This window comes from Notothenia rossii, assembly GCF_949606895.1.
Source record: "Notothenia rossii genome assembly, chromosome: 2".
In the NCBI taxonomy this organism is placed as follows: domain Eukaryota; kingdom Metazoa; phylum Chordata; class Actinopteri; order Perciformes; family Nototheniidae; genus Notothenia; species Notothenia rossii.
In genome coordinates, this window is record NC_136904.1 from 74,778,184 (window position 1) to 74,797,241 (window position 19,058).

Here is a 19,058-nt window from a genome sequence, read left to right on the forward strand (position 1 = left end):
TCACTCCACTCACAAGCTTTTTCATTTGAATATCACAACGTCCAAATCTACTTTATTTAAATAGACAGGAGTACAAAGAAGGAGCAATGGCGACTCCCAGGGCATTATTTTGTTCAATTATGTTACACATGTCACTAAATCCAGTCTTATATCCATAAAATCAGGGTAAGTAATCAAGGAAAAAACTTGTATTACTAGTATCTTGTACTGTAAGTGACAATATCCTCTTTAGATGCTACACATTTATGTTGGCCAATATATGCATAATGGTTGTTACCTCTTAAAGCCTGCCTTCAAACCATGGAAACATTAATAAAGGATCTCAAATATATCTATTATCCCTGTCTGACACTAAATATTGTGTTATGGGAGTTGCTTCCAGGCTTTCAGAAAGCTGTCCATTGTGCTGCATTTGGAAACCCTGAGCTCACAGCAGAAATATTTAAAACACCAATTAAGAGTTTTTTATTTTCTTTGGTGTGAAGCCTTTTGTGTGACATTATTCCTTTAACTTCAATATTTGCTTTGATGTGATATTTCTTCATATATTTTTCAAAAAGGAATTCAATATATTTTAGAAAAGCTGCATTCGGTTATATTTCAGTTAAACAAGCATTTTCCTTCTTTTCTTGAAAACCAAATAAGATCCATTGTTTAGGCAATATAAATGAGCTCCGTAAAGATGTTGATGCTCACTGGTTGGACTGCTGGAAATAAAATAAGTGACTTGCTTGAAATGCGACATGTCCTCTAATTGAGTGTCTGTGTGGCTGACGGGCTGCCAGACAGAGGGCAGCTCTAATTGGAACGTTTTATAACAAAAACACATCCACAGTACCACAGTTAAGCAAACAACCTAGAAAGCATCACAACTAAATCCAGCCTCCACAAATGATACTTATATTTTACACTTTAAGGACTAAGGCTGCATGTCATGAGAGAGTCATTTATAAAAAAAATGTAATATCCAGATTACAGCCTCAACAATACAGTATATAAATGGTGTGGTTTAGATTCATACAAAGCAGTTCCAACTAAAGGCTTTAAGCTGCCTTCTCAAAAGATCTTTGTCGCCATCCAGAGGCTTCTTTAAGCTTTGCAAAATGTATTCTTAAACCTAGCACAGATGGAAAAAAAGTCTGGTGTTAATACCTGCAGAAGAGTTTCCTGATAAACAATCAATAATTGATTGAATGGCATAACGTCTCAATATCTCACCCATTGTAGGTCTCTATGCCAGCACCTGTATTGCAGCATGAAAAGCACAGGTGGAACCCATCCTGGTAACGATTACCCTGCTTACAGTATCCTAGTAACCAGCTTAATTACAGCTGTGGAATACTTTTCATGTCACAACATCTGCTTTGATAGTAAAAATAATAAAAACACATTAATATATGTTCAAATCCTTAGAATCTGTAATCTGTTTATTTGTCTTTTCTTTGGCATGACAATATTGAATCCTGCAGATTCCTTTAAAATAAGAACAAGTTTTAAATTGGATCCTAGAAAAAAGTAAACTCTAAATCAGTATACAGAAAGGAAAAACAGTTTATCCTTTAACGTTTGTTGCTCGTCTCCTGCCATTTGCAGTAAAATGTTGCCACCTTCTGGTCCTTTAGGTGGATTGCAGGAGGTCAACAGGTCCGCCCTCAGTCTGCTGACACAATGTGAGTTCAGTTAGCATCTCAGATCAGGTTTAGGTCAGAGGAAAGCCAGGCAGTTCTTTTGAATCTGTTGTATCCTTTCAGAATCAGATTTGTGGTCAGAAATGGTGACGTAAATGCTGGTTCTTCTTCGTTTTACGAGAGGATAAAATACTTGTTAAGATATTAAAAGAAGGGTTCTGTTGACTCTTTGGTCTTTATAGTGTTTTTTACAGTCTCCGCAGTTATCGTGTTATTATTTCAGTCTTAGACATAGTTATGGAGCCTATAGCCACTGCTGGAGGCGGAGCAAAATGAAGGAGCACGATTGTCCCTCAGGGCCTCGGGGGGCTTGTAGGGTGGAGCAGGAGGATAGGTTGGGTTGAAGGGGGGGGGAGCTGATAATGGAGGGCTCCTCTGCACACGGGGGGGTCTCTGTGACCTGTCAGGGCTGCTGCTCCAGCAGAGCACCATCCCCCCGCTCAGGCTGAGGAAGGCCGAGGCGAAGCCCAGGTACACGGCCAGGCCGATCTCATACTTCATCCCGCTGGGGATGAAGGGGTCGTAGAAGTCCAAGATGACATCGTTGGTGGTCCAGGACACAGTGATCAGGCAGAGCAGGCCAGCACAGATGAAACAAACCCCCCCACTCAGCACCAGGGGGGACTTGATCACTGAGTGGCGGGCGAAGCGGGTGCACTTCATCCCCATCACAGACACCAGAGAAGCCAGCACTGAGGTGACGCAGGAGAGCACCATGAGCGCCCGGGCAGCCTGGTGGGGAGAGAGACAATACTTTAACATTGGGATTAAATATGTCATATCATATCAGATCATCCATCTATCCTTCTGGGCAATGAATTAGCAAATGAGCCTTTCATTAGGACTGAAACTACATAGTCAATAAAACCCTTTATATTTATATTTGTCTTGATTATCATTTTGTAAATAAAATGTGTCCAAAGAAAAATCCTAAGATTACTGAGAAAGCTTCAAATCCTCAAATTTGATTGGCTGACATTCGAGAATGTTCGGCAACTATTAATTAATTATGAAACTGGCAATTTTATCTACAGCTGATGGTAGAGAAGAAATGGTTTCAGGTATTATCTATATTTTGAGTCAATAGAGACTTGAGAAAGAGTTTTTGGGGCAAACATTATATAAATGAAATGCAAAATTATTCAGTTCATCAACAAGTGTTGTCAAATTGGTGTACTGATTTGTTACACAAGTTAGTCAGCTTTTTGGGTTTTGTCCTTGCATAGAATAATGATATTTATTTCACTTTACGTAAGCAAACAATGGCCACTTGTTATCAGAATAAGAATACTTTATTTATCCCAGAGAAAATAAGGTTTTGTGACAGTTGCTCCATTTTAAGACGAAAACAGAAAAGGCTAAACAATAATACAATAAAACAATTATATATATTTACACAAGTACTTCAAGTAAGAATTTGCAATAAATACTACATGTACAGTATATTCCAATATATACAGTGGTGTATTAGTATAAAATATGATGTTGAATTGCACATTTTAGTAGGGTTGTTATGTAATATATATATATGTAGTATTATGGTACTTACATTCAATACAAGTGCTTTCAAATGTGTTATAATTGTTGTTATAAACCAAAACATTCCCTAAAGTATGTCTGTGTAGTACCTGCAGGTCTTGAGGCAGTGCCAGTAGAGATCTGTACACCTGACACTGGTAGATGCCCGTACTGTGCCACACACACTCCATCCACAAGCCTTTCATGTAGGCGGTGGCTGTGATGATGTTGGAGCCCAGGTAGGCCGTGCTGCGCCAGTGGGGGAGCACCGTTGCGACAAGAGTTCCTACCAAACCCAACAGCCCCAGGAAGAAGCCGAGGAGCTGTACCGCCATGCTCGCCATGATTCGCTTGCTCGGACAATCTGCAAGGTACAAAGTTTGAAAAACCTGTTAATAAGCGCGTACACACAGGAGAGAATTAAGAGCACTTGGAGGTCTCTGAATAGGCTCAAAAACGTACATTAGATCAACAGGGTACATAAGTCAAAAGGGCAGAAAGTCATCTAGGGCAGCACAGTAAATCTAAATGTTTTTGAAATATGGACTAAGGGAATATCCAAATCGCAAGGGCAACATTTGGTAAAGGCAAAACAATTTGAAGATATAATTATTAAGCTGTAAAGAAGTTTTCTACAGACTTAATAAAATTGCTTGTTTGGCACAGAAATGAATCCTACCGTGATGATTAAATATAGATTAAAACTAGAATATGAATAGTGTTTCAGTCCCTTTAATATCGGGAATCATAGCGCAATTGCAATACCAGTCAAAATCCCAGCCCTTAATTCCACACACAGACAAAACATACCGCCACATAAAAACCCCAGTCCCCTCAGGCTGAAGATGAGGCTGGGTTCCGGCTGTTATCTGCACGGCCCCCAGCAGTACAGTAAATTCCCCGAGCTTACATCCAGTCACAGAGTCTGAGCCATTCCTCAAGTGTCTCCGGAGTGTGGGCAGAAAAAGCTGTGGAAACTTTCTGGCATCTGTCTCTGGTGAGTGGCAGGTGACTGCATCTGTAACTAATTAGAGCAGTGTTCAGCTTCACCTGTTTACCGCTCTCCTCTGGAGGGCGAAACCACAGCCGTCTATTTGTTAAGCTCCACACTACCCCTCAGGAAAGGAGACGCACGGAGAGGGAGGGAGAGGAAATTAAACATTTACAGAAACCACCCAAGCTGAAAGTACTGTTATAAACCACTAACTTTGAACACTTTTCACAGCTCTGCAGGGTATTTTGAGAGGGACATGATGACAGAGGACTTCTAGCTGCTGGGCCCCCAGATAGTGACAATAGTAGTGACAAATGTTGTGGTAACTTATTATTATGTTTAATTTAATCTCTGCCCTGAGATCACCTGGAAATCTATTTTTATAACTCAACACGTGACTTTAAACATTTCACAACTGAACAGGAAGTGCAGCAACAAACACATTTTAAGTTAAGCATTGACTTTTGTTCCTTCTCTGTGTTTTGAAGAAACTGTTCCTATTTCCTATCAATGACAACACAAGTTTTAAAAATAATAATCAAGCAACCATAAATGAAAACATTTGACAATACTCACTTAAATACAAACAGCTTGTTGTTCCCACAAGAGTGAAACAGAGCAACTTTGAATTTTAAAAGCAAGGAAAGCACACCATGCTCACACAGACCCATTGTTTTGACTTCCTCAGATAACAAAGGGTGTTTATAAAGCTCCATTATTGTTCAGTGTCAGACCTGGCACTGTTGGGATCTCTTAATTTATCAAAGAGACAAGCTTCATAGTGTTTAATGATTGACTACACTGAAGGCATACGAAGTGAGCAATAGAAACAAAGGCAGGGCTGTGAAAAGCATCTTGATTCACATTAGATTGTACTAAATTAGCCTGCCCCAAGCCAATGTAATAATAATAATAATAATATATATGTGCAATAAACACTTATTGGCAGCTTGAAACTGATGTTTATACTAGCTGCTACTCAACAAATGTTATATGTTACTTATATGATTCGGTTTTCTTCAAGTTTGTATCTTCTTGGTTGAATGCACTTATTGTAAGTTGCTTTGGATAAAAGCGTCAGCTAAATGCAATGTAATGTAATGTTATATGTTCACACTTACCATAGATGTCAACTTTAATTTATTCATTTTATGACGGTGTGCATCTTTATTCTATATGTTAGTCATCATTATTTTTACTTTTTATATACACTGTACCTTTAACAGTCTGTAAATGGAACAATTTCAATCTCTGTGCTATGTTGGAGGAATACAGGATTTATGATTCTGAAACTTTTTTAACACTTTCCAATTGCAATTTCAACACTTGAACTACTGTTCATTGAATGCTGCTTAACCTTTCACTTCTATATTTTTAGTAACACATTTGAATACTCACAAAGTCAAACGAGGACTACAGAGCCATGGTCACAGGCGTCCAGAAGGCACTCTTCCAGATAAATAAGGCAGTTGGCATTGATTCCACACCGAGCAGCTCCTTCTGTCTCTGCTGCCGCCTCCCCAACACACACTGAATATGTGTTTGTGCTGCAGGATTGTCAGATATGTGACTGGTCAGTGTTAAATATCATCATCGGTGTTATCCCTGTCAGCTCTAGGATCATCGTGTCAGAGATGACATGAGAGAAAGTCTTAGTGATGGCTTGTGGCTCTGGACAGATAAACCCGTGGACCTGGAGGCAGAGCAGAGTTGCAGAAGCAGATACAGACAGAAGAGATATTGTCCTCCCTGCTGGTGCTGTTTCTTTCAATTATGTAGCTCTCTGTAACACAACATTTGGTGAATGGATAACGGACCAAATCAAAAGAAAGAATGAAAAGATCAATAAATGAATCTGCTTAGCACATTATAAGCTATTTGTAGAAGAACATGAATAAATGAACTACAATTAGGGTTCAATCGGCAGGCATTCAAACAGATGATTTTAGCCAAATATACTTCATAGTGTAGGTGTTTGTGTGTGTGTGGTACATACTCTTCTGCAAGCCAGGTGAGCTCATTTCAAAGGTCCAAAGGTCCATCCTCTTCCTTTGCATTTCTCATCTCTCTTCTCCCTCTGTGCCCTCAGTGTAACCTAGCGTGACATCCCGTTGGTATACAGCAGCATTTTTCCGGCCCTTCCCCTGGGACCCTTGTGTAGAAGTCTCTGTCAGAGCTCCATAGTGAGGGGATGATCCTCTTCGAAGTCTCCCTGTGGGAGACGCCATTTGAATGAAGAACCCATAATAGTCTTAGTTAAACACAATAATCCCATGATTAGCAGCTGAGCATACAGTAGCTGCTCTGTTGTGCACGGTAACACAGCCACGGTGGTGTGTGAAGCAGACCTTCATTTTTTTCAGGATCGGAAACGCTTCACACATTTGTGTACTGCATATTCATTTTCAATGATATAATAGCAAATATACACAACATTCCAAAAATATAGTAGCATATCTGAAATGGCTGCACCCTCACACAGGTGTTCTGGCTGATCTCTGCTCAGGTGGAGGGTGGGAGGAGTGTTAATGGGAGTTACCTCAGGTCATGGACTTCATGAACTATTAGCACAGACAAAGAGCGTCAGATCATTGACAGCCATCACTAAAATGCAAAACATAATAATTGTCTGGAGTTTGAATAGAGACTTTTAGATCACTGCGGAGGATATAAACCAAATAGAGCAATGCTGGATTACAATTGGATATTTTAAAGGCTAGAATTGACTGTAATTTACTATGCTGTACTATTATTAAAATATAATACAGTTTATAAAGCAGACTGTACTACATTTCAGAGGAAAATACATGAAAGTCTAACTAATAGAGCTATATGTTATTGCTGGATTTGATTTGATAACTTTATGGGGACAAGATATTCTAAACAAAATCATCAGTTAAAAAGCTATTTTATGAAAAAAGATAGGATGTCAAATAACTATAGCCTCCTATAGGCTACTAGCACACTTATATTTAACAGAGATTATTATGGAAGAGTACATTTCAGAGAAAATGCTTTTTGGCGTACAACATCACCAGCTGAAGTTAGACATTACTTTCATTATATTTTCATCAGTCATTTTGTGTAACTTATACTTCACTTAAATAATAGCGTCTGCTAATACTTCCTAGCTTTACCATTACATTCTGAATATTTTACCTTAACTAACTTGTTTATTTAATCAAACTTCACTGAAATTGTTTATGGTTTTCTTACCGCAAAGGTCACTTCCGAGTTAGAGTCAGAAAAGTGAAAATATTTCGCGCCGTTGTGTCATCAAAGAAAGCTAATGTGACACACAGCTGTCTCACTTCATATCTTTCATCTGCTGCCTATTCACATTACTAAGTTATAGTTCTGGTAAGAATTCAGGGTTTTGGGTTCTCTCGTTAGCTTGTATTTCTATAATATACATGTATATCGGTGAATATATGAACCTGAAGGTTATTAAAACCGAAAATATACTAGTGTTTTACATTTTTCGGGAGTTTAGATTAGCATTTAAGCTACCTAAATTAGCTAGCTATAATAATTTGCCATTTTCTTTTAGCTTACTTGAGGCTAGCAGCTTGAGATTTACTTTTACTTTCCAGTCAAATTAAGCCTTATCTCGTTTTGTACAGTAAATTAACGGGTGGTGGCAATGTCGAGGACAGCCTCCAGAAATGTTGGGAAGTACACATCGACCCACAAATCACGAAAGAGGAATATTCACCGGCCCCGGCCGCGGCCAACCAGGACCATCGTGACCCGCAGCCAGTGCCTCACCGTCGGCTGCTTCTTCCACAGGCTCCCGTCAGAGGTGTACCACATGATCCTGGATAACATGTCTGGTAGGTGCAACTAGTTAACTTAACCTCAGTCTATTATGGCTTACAAAGCACATCAGAGGTGGGACTTTTGTAAAAGTAGAAGTACCAGAGTGTAGGAAAAGTAAAAGTTTGAATTACTTGTATACTGCAGGGTAGCTAAGCTGTTACACGTGGCTTGTGAATGTTACTCCAGGTGTAACTAAAGTCTTATTTAAGTTTTGATTATATTTCGTATCATTTATCCCTATCTGCAAGGTAACTAAATGCATTAAATAAATGCAGTGAAGTAAACGTACACTTTTTACCTCTGAAAAGTCGTAAAACATTGAAATACTCAAGTAAAGTACTTAAGTACAGTACTTGAGTAAATGTAGTTGTACACAGTTACATCAATGAAGCACACAGTATGGACCAACCCGTTTTTGGCATGTCAAAATATATGCAGATGTCTTCAATTTGAACATTACTTTTAGGAAACCTTATTAAAAGATTTCAAATGTATGTGATGAAATTGTGTGTTTTTGTCAGTGCTGGAGATCAGTATTTTCAGCATGGTGTCCAAGGAAATCACTCGATCTGTTGTGCAGTACATCTCCACCCTGGCCTGGAAGAATAAAACCATCATTCAAAGCTTTCACCTCTCAAGTTGCCTTGAACAGAGATCCACTATTGGACACTACAGGGACCTGGGTAAGTGCATAAAAAAAAATTTGGTTGAAGGTTTGACCTTGAATAGCTTTTCTCCTCAATGTAGACTTAATGGGAGATTTCTTTCTTTTGCTATCAACCTGTTGATCAATGGCATCCACATCACTGATAGCCGTTTCATACAACACTAGGGATAAGTTACCCTGTGAAGTGAATGTATAGGAAAGATATTAACTTGTATTTTTGTATTTGATACTATGCTTTTGTGTTTAATGTCCCAGGTTTGTTGTTCAAGAGATCTACCCTGTTGCAACCAACAAAGGAAAGGTTAAAGTTTATCTTTAGCGAGTTTTCACAGGTAAGAAAGGGACAGGTGAGAGGACAAGAAGGATAAGATAATATGAGATATGAAATGCTACATCAACAAAAAAATACATATGCATTACACCAGGATAAAATAGGAAATGTGTCCCATAGATAATACTCAAAGACCTTGCCTCCTTACTTTACATCCTTTGGAGTGCTGCACATGCGAACATTGCAATCTTGTTGTGTAAATGATACATTATTCAATATTCAGTCCTAATGTTATTTGATCATAACCTATGTAATGATGAGGCAAATAAATAATAATCTGTTTTAGGTTCCCTGCTTCCGGTTGGAGCAGTGCTTGAAACCAGACTGCGTTGGCTTCCTCAGCTACGGAGTCTTCCTCCAGGTCAGGGCCTCATAGAAGTACAGATTATGGTGCTGTAAACTGAACATTTGAATTTTTCCCAATCCAAATATGGCTAAGTGGGGATAAACTCAAGGTTGAAGCAGGATATATCTTGTGAAGTCATCTTCATCATTTCATGTTCGTTGGATACTTTACAGACACTGATCGCAGGGTGGGATGAGCTGGAGTGCCACAGAGTGTTCAACTTTGTGTGTGACCTCACAAATCTGCTGCAAAAAATAGAGATCGTCGTCACTGGAAAGCCAGGTGTGTTTAATGTGATTATTATATCTTTCAAATAATTCTGATTGCTTACCTCGTTTTGTGGAAACAATTAAAACAAAAATGGTGGAAGCTGGTTAACTAAATGTTGCATTTAAGCTATTCATATGAGTTTCCCTGGGTCTTTCGTCTCTGATATTGAATTGTTATTATAAGAATTCATGAACTTATTTGTACTGACTTGGCCTTTTCCCATTGAGTTTTATAAAATACTTAAAAGACATAAAAACAAACAAAAACATGTCTTATTTCTGTTCTGGCCATCAGGTGTGAGGTGGTACCAGAAGCTGCAGCTCCGTCTCTTCTGCCGTCAGGTTCTGTTGGACCCGTGGTCCAACCAGATGGACACTCAGTTCTGGCTGATGCAGCTCCTGAAGCCGTGGCCCCTGGTCAGCCAGGCCCACCTGCTGTTAACCCTCTATGGCCCTCTGCTGCCTGAGAGTAAAAATGCTTTATACTAACAGTTCTTTAAAACAAGCAGTAAGCGGGGTTTGTGTTTAATTAACTTTATAAGAACATATTGATCAGTCAATTTTATTTTTGTCGTAAGAATAACGTTTCTGGATTTGTTTACATGAAAACATGATCAGACTGTAATCTTCCTTTCCAAAAGTAAGTGTATGCAATATTATTTAAAAAAACGCAACACATCATAGTTAGTGGGGATATTTCCCTGAGATTATTTTCAAAATATAGTTTCCTCTTAGCTGTGGTTGATAACTATGTTGAAATGTGTTGACATTTAATTGAAATGTACAATGAAAGGTTAGGAGTTTGAACAACCCAATGTTTTAGTGTTAAAAAGCAACATATAGTTGTATAATGTCACCCAAATGAACAACCTATAGTGTTTGACTCTTGTGCAGGAGACCTGGGCAGCTTACACTGACGTTGGAAAACTTTAGTTTAGTTGAGCTTCCTGTAGATTTGTCTCCACTGTGATGTGGTAATAACATGACACAGTCAGTGAGGTTCTCTTCTCTGTGCAGGCACCCTGGGGTGGCAGGATCTGGTGGAGAGGGGTCTGCCTCACAGCGCTCTGTGGGACCTGGCCAGAGCCATCCTGCTGCTTTTCAATAAACTAGAAGTGAAAGGCCAGAACACCAACTCACTGGTGGCAATATTCAAGGAGCTCATTGGTATCATATTTCAGTTTTCTCTCAAATGTTTTCATAGACAACATATTGGTGTTACTGATTGTAGACTTAATTGTCTTCTTCCTCCTCCTCCTCCTCCTCTTCCTCACATGCAGTCATTCCTCAGCCGTGGCATGTGGAGAACGTGGCGCGTCTGTTGGTGCTGTGTGGCAGCAGTCTCTGCTACACTGTACTAGCCAGCAAGGCGATCAATGGACGACTTCTCGAGATCTCCAGACTCATCGTGTACATCATACTGGTGAGAGTACTGCTTATTTTACCATCAGCTAAAGGAAATTAGTTTAAATGTAATCCTCAATTAAGGTTAATCTGGTGTGTTTGGACGATCTGCTTTCATCTGAGAATTGGATATTGGCCTGGTCATTTTGAAGCTATTTATATTAGTGGTTGTGACTCATTTTGGCATATCTGCTCGTTCTTGAGGGAGCTAAAACCATACCCAGCATGCACTGGGCAGAAAAATGGTCAGACAGGTCCTTACTTTCATCTAGAGGCTGTTAGAGTCACTTGTGCTGTCTAAGTGCTTAGTATGATTAGTTATTCTGTAAATCTCCTCCTGGGGTCGCCTTAGCAGTTGAAATGTAAACATCAGCCCTAAAAATGCTAATAATGTTTGCCATTGGTTCTCCTGACTGGATGTGATCGAGTGCTTGATTTCCTTGATTTGCCCTCCTCCTCAGGTGTGTGAGAAGGATGGCTATCACATGTCCTGGGCGGTGAAAATGGTGCAGAACCTCTGCAAGGTCTTCAGCACGCCTCCGGAAAGGTTCGGCTTCATTCAACAACTGGAGAACATGTTTTCAGATGTCACCAGGGAGTTCTTCGAGTTTTCTATTACAGGTGAGGTGTGACAGTATCCTACAGCGCAAATATAACTTAATTTATCTTTAGTCTTAACTTCAAAAATGTATCTTGAAGAAACACTAGATAGCATTTACATGTAGATAGTGGGCTTCAATAACAGCTTAAACAAAACAAGGGAATTATATTATATAGAGTAGACAGTGCAGCCCATGTAAGGTGGAAGGAAGATGCTATAGGTTTAAAGATGGTGTAACGTTCCATTTAAAATTATTTATACGATGTATGTATTCTGTTTATGTAGAGAAAAAGCATAGTAGAGGCCTGTACTACGAAGCTGGTTCAACATAACCTGGATATGTTTGAGTTAGCCGGTTGGCCTAATCCAAAACATACGCGCTCTCGCTAAGCGGTACTACGACACGGGTTATCAAGTGGATCGCTCAAGCCAGCTTTGCCCTACCTAGTTAGGTGCACGTTCACATGAAAGGGGTGGTATTTGGAGCATTCGACCAATCACAAACATGGAGAAGCGTACTGACAGCGCAGCGTCATACTTCTTGAATGAAAAGTCAACTATAATATTAGTCAAATATGAAGAAGTTAAACTTTAAACATCCATGACTTAAACACTTTATCCAGGATAAAAGCCACATAGTTGCACCTGCAAGGTGAATACAGCTGGTAAAAGAAAAAGTGTTTGAATGCGTACATTAACAGGTTTATGATATCACTGCCCCGTCTAAGACACGATCTGACTTTAATTACATTTGACTCGAGTGTTTCGTCAACTTAATCTGTTGCTTAAAATAATACTTCTGCATACAGTATGTGACACTGAGTGTTGCACGGCCAGATACGGCTCAGCTGACTCAGATAAGGAGATATATGATATATTATGATGTGATATGAATGATAATAGGACACATCGACGTCTGCACTCAGTGTCGCGGACTGTACTTAATGTTACTTTGATCCGGTTACTTAATGTTGTGGCAGATATTTAAGTAAGCTTTCTTAACGCTAATGTTATAATAGTCACATTGCTCTGAAGATGGGAGGTGATATTCTATTAATGTTCAGGTTCACACAGTCGGTGATTTTTGCCGGCCGTCTTTCCTGCAACGGCAGTTTTTCTGTATTTCCTTTCTCCTGTAATATGACTTGATCGCTTTAAACTCTGCACACGGAGCTCTGATTGGTCAGCAGGCGGTGCTTTCACTGAGTTGATCTCTTAGCCTGCAACCTAACCAGAGGCCTGTACTACGAAGCAGGATTTTCGCTTAGCCGGCTAACTTCAGGGAAAACTCTGGGTTTCCGGTCCTACGACGCTGGTTCTCTTTTTAGCCAGCTAGATCTCCATGGTAACTTATGCTGAGCGTCTAACCTGGCACGGAGCAGGATAGGTTCCAGGATAAGAGATCAACTCAGTGAAAGCACTGCCTGCTGACCAATCAGAGCTCAGTGTGCGGAGGAAATACAGTTTAAACTGCCGTTACAGTTACTATCAAAATAAAAGTGCAAAATGAAAACCTTACCATAAGAAAATATTGGCATACAAATATAATCACTTCTCTAAAAGGTAACTCATTTTAAATATAGTTAGGTCATTTACAATAATATAAATCATAATTGATTGATACATTTATTTCGAACAAGTAAAATAAATAATTACAAAACAAAACAAATGTTGCAGTGGATAGTCATGTTCATGTACGTAAGAGAAATCAAAACAAAAAAATGACATTTACAACAACAGCATTAGCAACATAAACAATGCCACATCTAGTGTTCGAAAAGGAGTGAGAAGTGTAATTTATTTAATCTCATCCCCTTGTCCCTAAATGATTTATTTATAATCTATAATCTGCAATAATTATCATTATTATTATTATCATTATTAATCTGCTTTACCTGTTGATTGACATATATACATATACACATATACATACACTGATATACATATATGCACACATACATATACACACCTACATACTCACACATATACACATAGTCAAATAAATATAATAATAATAATATAATAATAATAATAATAATATTATTAATAAGCTTTATATTTGTATAGCACCTATTACAAGAATTGTAGCCAAACTGGCTTCACAGCAGTTCAATAGACAGATTAATATAACATGACAGGATAAAAGCAATGTAGAGGAGCAGCTACATTTCAACACATATATCCACGAAGATGAATACATGAAGACTTGTGACTCGGACTTGACTTGGACTTGAACACAGGCAATGATGACTCGGACACTCCCTTGGTGACTCGGATTTGGACTCGTGAATTGGTGACTTGACTACAACACTGTTTGTTGATGTTCGCTGTGTGTGCGTGTCACAGCTCCAACAGATGGCATATATAGGGTACTCCTAATTTCTCATTAATGTATTGAACATATTTTCAGCTTATTTTATCTAGGTTTTTAAACTGAGGTAGACTACAACAAACAACAATATAATTAAATGTAAAAAAAAACGTGTCTTTGACTTTGTTTTATTGCAACTGCTAAAGATTTGTTTAATACCTCCGCAGTGCCTCTGATTAGAAAGAAAGTGATCACTAATACCATCATCTGTTCTCAGGAAACCAACACGAGGACAGGGAGACTTTCCAGAGCCTGTGCATCCTGCTGGAATCCAGCGCTCGCTTCCACACTAAATTCCTCCACATGATCCTAAAGTGAAGCGACGCAGATTTAAAGTGACAAGAAAATGAGCTGGGGAAGGAACAAACAGCAATAATGAATAGGGTTAACTGAAGAAGTGAACAAAAGAGGGACATTAGAAAGACTTGATGCCTACAGTTTAAAATCTAGGGGGAATTTTGTTGACAGTTCTCTATACGATGTAAACAACCCTGTATTTCTTGGTTGAAAATACAGCTGTTTAAGGTCTTATGACCAATAAGACATTTATTTTACAAGTTTTATATTCCTCCGTAAGTTTTAAAATCTTGTTCTTTGTAAACATATTGCATGTTAACGTTCAAAAACTATTTAACATATATTTATAACAGTGACTTTATTTATGAAAAGTATTTATTCACATTGAGCCTTTCTGCAAATATAATTTGTATAAACTTGTATTTTCAATTGTTTGTTTGTAGCCTTTATTTAACCAGGTGAAAGCCCCTTGAGATCAAAGAAATCTTTTTCAAGGGTGACCTGCAGAATTATAATTTGTCATTTTTTAAAGTTTTCTATGAAAGTTTTTTAGGCTACCTTTTCTTAAAAATAAAAACAGAAACATAGCACACAATAAGCAAATAACTTTTTATTATCCTCCAAGTAGTACAATATTTTTAGCACTGACAGCATAAAAAGAATATGTTAATGACATGTGTTTAATTACATGTCATTGAATAAAAAAGCAAAGCTTCAAATAGAAATGTTTCTGTATGCAAAAAAAACCAAACAAGTAGATAAGTGGGACTGCAACTACATTTGTGTGTCAGCAATGATGTATAACAAAGGTAACTTACGACGGGCGTGGGTGCTTGATTAGACGTCATATACAAATATCCATATCCAAATGTTGTTAAGAAACATGATGTCAAAGTCATGGCATGAACAGGAAGTACTATGCTATTTAAAATGGGAGTTTAAGGCCTACAGCAACAAGTAACAGGAATCATCCAAGCAGTACATTTGATCCAGTTACCCAGTCCACATCACGGCCATGGTCACAGACGTTTCAATTATTCACGTTTTCACTGTTTTCATGTATTCTGGCAAGAGAAAAAAACAAAATAGAGGTAATGTAACAACACTACATCTTGACTTAAAAACAAAAATACAACATTTGAAAACATTTCTGATCTTCATTGTGACATTTCTGGGGGTTGTATAAGGGTTGTTAAGGGTTAAACGGGTAATATTCAGGGGAACATCAGTAAATGTACACGCATTACATTCAAATTGGAGAATAGGGAAAATAAAAAAAGGAATTGAAGGTTCTACAGTTTAAGCCTCACAAACGTTCCTATTGGATGGGATTTATTCCTCTAGGTGCGGTCAAAGTATTATAAATTAAATAATTTAGTTTTTAGTTTTAATAACAGACAAATACCAATTTTTCTTGGCCTACCATGATTTAAATCTCATCCAAAGAAAAATAACCTACCACCATAATCACTCTACATATTGACATGACACAGCATTATAATACTTACTGTGAAATTTGTTCTATGGAAGAAGAAAACAAGTTTGAATACAGACGGCACTTTGAAATTGACATACATTTGGAGAGAAATTGGACCCTGCTATTTTATTTTGATCCAGTATGACTGTTACATTTACTAAACCCATTTACCATGTAGCCAGTCCAACCCTTCCTGTAGACCCTCTCCTTTGATAGCATCGCTGGCACTGAGAAAATAAGAAGATGACCAGAAGTTAATCTCCCCATCACACATGTTCGCTTTCTCTTGACTTTTTTTGGACCCTTGATGTATAAAGCATTCTAGCTCTTAATCCATCTGCCTTCCATCTGTCTGATGAGTAAACACGGTGGTACACACACGTATACTAACCAGGCTTTTAAATAACTTCCTGTTGCTGTGCCTCAATAAGGTTTAACCTGGACCATGAACTTGCAGATATTGGAAAAAGGCCAAGGAAGAAGTGAGTAAACATCCATGGTATTTTTATTGTTTCTATTTAAGACTTTAAGCCTAAACTCTAGAAGCACAACATGTTGCGTGTTACTTCAAGACTACATAACAGTAACCAGAGCCCATGACTCAACAATACCTCTGGTGGTGGCAAAATGTTCTTTTGAAAACTAAATCAGAAGAAATGAACTAAAGACTGGTGTGAAATACCAGTTGTTTTACCAGATGTGCCAGGGTTTCTCTTTGATGTTCTCCAGAGACAACAACTGTGAGACCCTGACGGAAGACATGGCGTCCCTCAGATCCATCTTGTTGGCGAAGAACAAGACAGGCATCTTTCTATTGCGGATATCTGGATAATAAGACACATTTCAGAGGATTCATCGGCAAAGATGAATCATTTTTTGTTTATCCATAATAATTCTAGGAGTATAAGTAGAGTGTTTATCATATTATATCATATTTTAAATGTAATAACGTTTTTAATATTATACATTAAATATTGAAAGTAATACCATATGAGAATTGGCGCCATGATAGAGGACTCAAACTAGATGGATTTTATTCAACCTTAGATTTATCTCTAAGTGAAAACAAACTAATATGAAAACATCTTTTATAAAAGGCCTTACGGATAAGGCATACAGTATGTAAATCAGGCTTTCTGCAGGAAAAATAGTCTCAGTATTTCCTTTGTACAAAATAATTATCATAAATGTATACCTTCATGATTGAGTAGAGTGTCGAGCTCCTCTTTGGCAACAACCATCCTCAGTTTGTCAACGCTGTCGATGACAAATATGATGGCATGGCTTTCTCTGAGGAGGAAGAAGAAGTCAGGATTGATAAATTACGGTTATTTTGTATAGATTTAAATAGCAAATGTTGTGTTTCTTACTTGTAATAATGCTCCCATAGGTTTCTATATCTGCTCTGCCCAGACATATCAAAGACTATAAATGACAGGCTGCGGACAGAGAGGGAGAAAACCGAGAGCTTAAATGATACATAATGGAGCATTAGCCATTTTTCTATTTCATGTATTAACTCGTCAAATGTACATAATATAGATTCTAAATGTCAATACAAATTCTACCTTGAACTCTGGAACCTCTCAATGTTGAAGCCAATTGTTGGGACTATTTCGTGTGTCTGCGTCTGCATTCATCAACACACACAAACATACCCACAGAAACAGACAAGTAATGGCAAAACTTTGTCAACAAGAACATAGTAGGAAAGTATGACGTGGGCTTTACCTGACTAGCATGTTTCCATTCTCCTGACAATGGGCCTAAATGATTCGAATGCTGAAAACAAGCAATCCATGAATGATTGCAGTGAAATATTTGACAGGCCTGGTCACAATATTTCCCCTAAATAATCATTGTACACCAACAACAAAAATGTATCAAATGTCCTTACAAAATAACTTTATTCTTACAATAAGGCCTTGTTTTTATACTTACACTGGATGGTTTGAGTTGGTTGATGATGGTGGTTTTGCCGCTGTTATCGAGCCCCAAACACAAAACGTTGACTTCTTTCTTCCTCAGGCCCAGCCAGCCCGAGAGTTTATCCAGCAGCCCCATTAGACTTGATTAAAGCCACACTATGTAAATGTCAACACATCACCACATAGAGTTTATCTACTGGAAAAATAAATGAATTAAATTTGAAAACTCTCATGGAAACAAACAATAAAGATAAACATAGCCGTGGACAGTGTGTTCCCTGTGCTTGCTGTGAATAGTGTAACCAGCTGAGATGCAAGCTGGGCATCCCAGCTTGTGACAGTTAATCCTATTAGGGCGTATTAAACTCTGTGAACCTCCCGCCAATCTGACCATGGAGTCTGCAGCTTTCCAGGACCCCACCCTGATGCATTTGATTCACTACTCTAACCTGTACCTTAGCTTAAATGGAGCTACTATATAACTGTTGTGTAAGTCTGAAGTCTTTGCTGTAATTCAATTAATGTTTGACAGAGTAGCACACGCACGCACGCACACACGCACGCACGCACACACGCACGCACACGCACGCACACACACACACACACACACACACACACACACACACACACACACACACACACACACACACACACACACACACACACACACACACACACACACACACACACACACACACACACACACACACACACACACACACACACACACACACACACACACACACACACACACACACACAAATGAGGACACCATAAACTCATACATGTTTATGGACTTATTTGAAGCTCTGGAGTTGTAAAATCATGAATTTCCAGAATGATAGCAGGAAGTTGGACTCCTCACGTGGCAGAAGCTTGTCAGTCATCCAACAGCTCCCTCCTTCGGTTATCAGTTCGGTGAAGGACAACCAGCAAGTTGCCGGGTTTAACAGATGGTAGAAATCATATACTGCATTATTTTACATCAAACGCTAATCAAACAGATGGGAGATGTGTCTTCTCGACTGCCTCATATGTTTCTTCAAGGAAGAAGACACTTTGCAACCTGAACAAGTTAGCACTTACTTCTTTTAATTAATGGAAACAAAAGTAAATGAGCAGTCAACCACCAGAACTGTTCATCTTTATTTGCAAATAAATATTCGCAGTAACTGCTTCTTACAGTGTGCAATATCTACAACATCTCTTTGGAAATTATAGAAAAATAAAATACAAGAATTATAAGTATACTTGTACTTTGTACAAAAGAACGTTCTAACATTGCTCAGCAGTAGAACATGCTAAACAAACAGCATCTGATATTCTCCTTATTCTGTAGAGGGGTGGT

At 38.4% G+C, this 19,058-nt stretch overlaps 3 protein-coding genes across 9 annotated transcripts; 1 reads left to right on the top strand and 2 right to left on the bottom strand.

Moving 5' to 3' along the window:
- Positions 1-17: 17 nt before the first annotated feature.
- On the bottom strand, positions 18-7,454 carry LOC307028101 (claudin-14-like). 6 transcript variants are annotated; one of them, XM_079662874.1, is made up of 5 exons: positions 7,417-7,454; positions 6,197-6,412; positions 5,599-5,983; positions 3,317-3,570; positions 18-2,420 (listed from the first exon to the last, which is right to left on the bottom strand). In XM_079662874.1, exons 4-5 carry the CDS (start codon positions 3,548-3,550, stop codon positions 1,914-1,916), a joined length of 741 nt encoding a protein of 246 aa, XP_079519000.1. In that variant the 5' UTR covers positions 3,551-3,570; positions 5,599-5,983; positions 6,197-6,412; positions 7,417-7,454; the 3' UTR covers positions 18-1,913. The 6 variants fall into 6 exon arrangements, with proteins under 6 accessions (XP_079519000.1, XP_079519001.1, XP_079519003.1 ...); XM_079662875.1 differs by lacking the exon at positions 7,417-7,454 and adding an exon at positions 6,679-7,039; XM_079662877.1 differs by lacking the exon at positions 7,417-7,454 and having other exon boundaries at positions 5,599-5,747; positions 6,197-7,039.
- A 13-nt stretch (positions 7,455-7,467) lies between these two features.
- LOC307028100 (F-box only protein 47-like) lies at positions 7,468-14,734 on the top strand. Its single transcript, XM_079662871.1, has 11 exons — positions 7,468-7,560; positions 7,824-8,033; positions 8,541-8,702; positions 8,942-9,018; positions 9,304-9,378; positions 9,537-9,645; positions 9,928-10,101; positions 10,650-10,799; positions 10,913-11,055; positions 11,498-11,657; positions 14,226-14,734. The coding sequence occupies exons 2-11, from the start codon at positions 7,844-7,846 to the stop codon at positions 14,324-14,326; spliced, it is 1,341 nt and encodes a 446-aa protein (XP_079518997.1). The 5' UTR covers positions 7,468-7,560; positions 7,824-7,843; the 3' UTR covers positions 14,327-14,734.
- Positions 14,735-14,902: 168 nt separating this feature from the next.
- LOC307028102 (ADP-ribosylation factor-like protein 6) lies at positions 14,903-18,154 on the bottom strand. Of its 2 annotated transcripts, XM_079662878.1 has the most exons (8): positions 17,724-18,154; positions 17,514-17,564; positions 17,351-17,412; positions 17,153-17,221; positions 16,978-17,072; positions 16,477-16,606; positions 15,954-16,009; positions 14,903-15,369 (listed from the first exon to the last, which is right to left on the bottom strand). In XM_079662878.1, the coding sequence occupies exons 1-8, from the start codon at positions 17,844-17,846 to the stop codon at positions 15,344-15,346; spliced, it is 612 nt and encodes a 203-aa protein (XP_079519004.1). In that variant the 5' UTR covers positions 17,847-18,154; the 3' UTR covers positions 14,903-15,343. The 2 variants fall into 2 exon arrangements, with proteins under 2 accessions (XP_079519004.1, XP_079519005.1); XM_079662879.1 differs by lacking the exon at positions 17,514-17,564.
- Between the last annotated feature and the right edge of the window lie 904 nt (positions 18,155-19,058).

Bases quoted from the DNA above. Each gene is read 5' to 3' on its own strand.
- LOC307028102 (XM_079662878.1), bottom strand. From the start codon at position 17,846: ATGGGGCTGCTGGATAAACTCTCGGGCTGGCTGGGCCTGAGGAAGAAA. The intron at 17,413-17,513 runs GTAAAGCCCACG...TGATGAATGCAG, and splicing joins AATGGAAACATGCTAGTCAG to ACGCAGACACACGAAATAGT. The intron at 15,370-15,953 runs GTAAATGGGTTT...TTCTCTTGCCAG, and splicing joins AGGGTTGGACTGGCTACATG to AATACATGAAAACAGTGAAA.
- LOC307028100 (XM_079662871.1), top strand. From the start codon at position 7,844: ATGTCGAGGACAGCCTCCAGAAATGTTGGGAAGTACACATCGACCCAC. The intron at 8,034-8,540 runs GTAGGTGCAACT...TGTTTTTGTCAG, and splicing joins GATCCTGGATAACATGTCTG to TGCTGGAGATCAGTATTTTC. The intron at 9,019-9,303 runs GTAAGAAAGGGA...AATCTGTTTTAG, and splicing joins TCTTTAGCGAGTTTTCACAG to GTTCCCTGCTTCCGGTTGGA.
- LOC307028101 (XM_079662874.1), bottom strand. From the start codon at position 3,550: ATGGCGAGCATGGCGGTACAGCTCCTCGGCTTCTTCCTGGGGCTGTTG. The intron at 2,421-3,316 runs GTACTACACAGA...TCTCCCCACCAG, and splicing joins CACTGCCTCAAGACCTGCAG to GCTGCCCGGGCGCTCATGGT.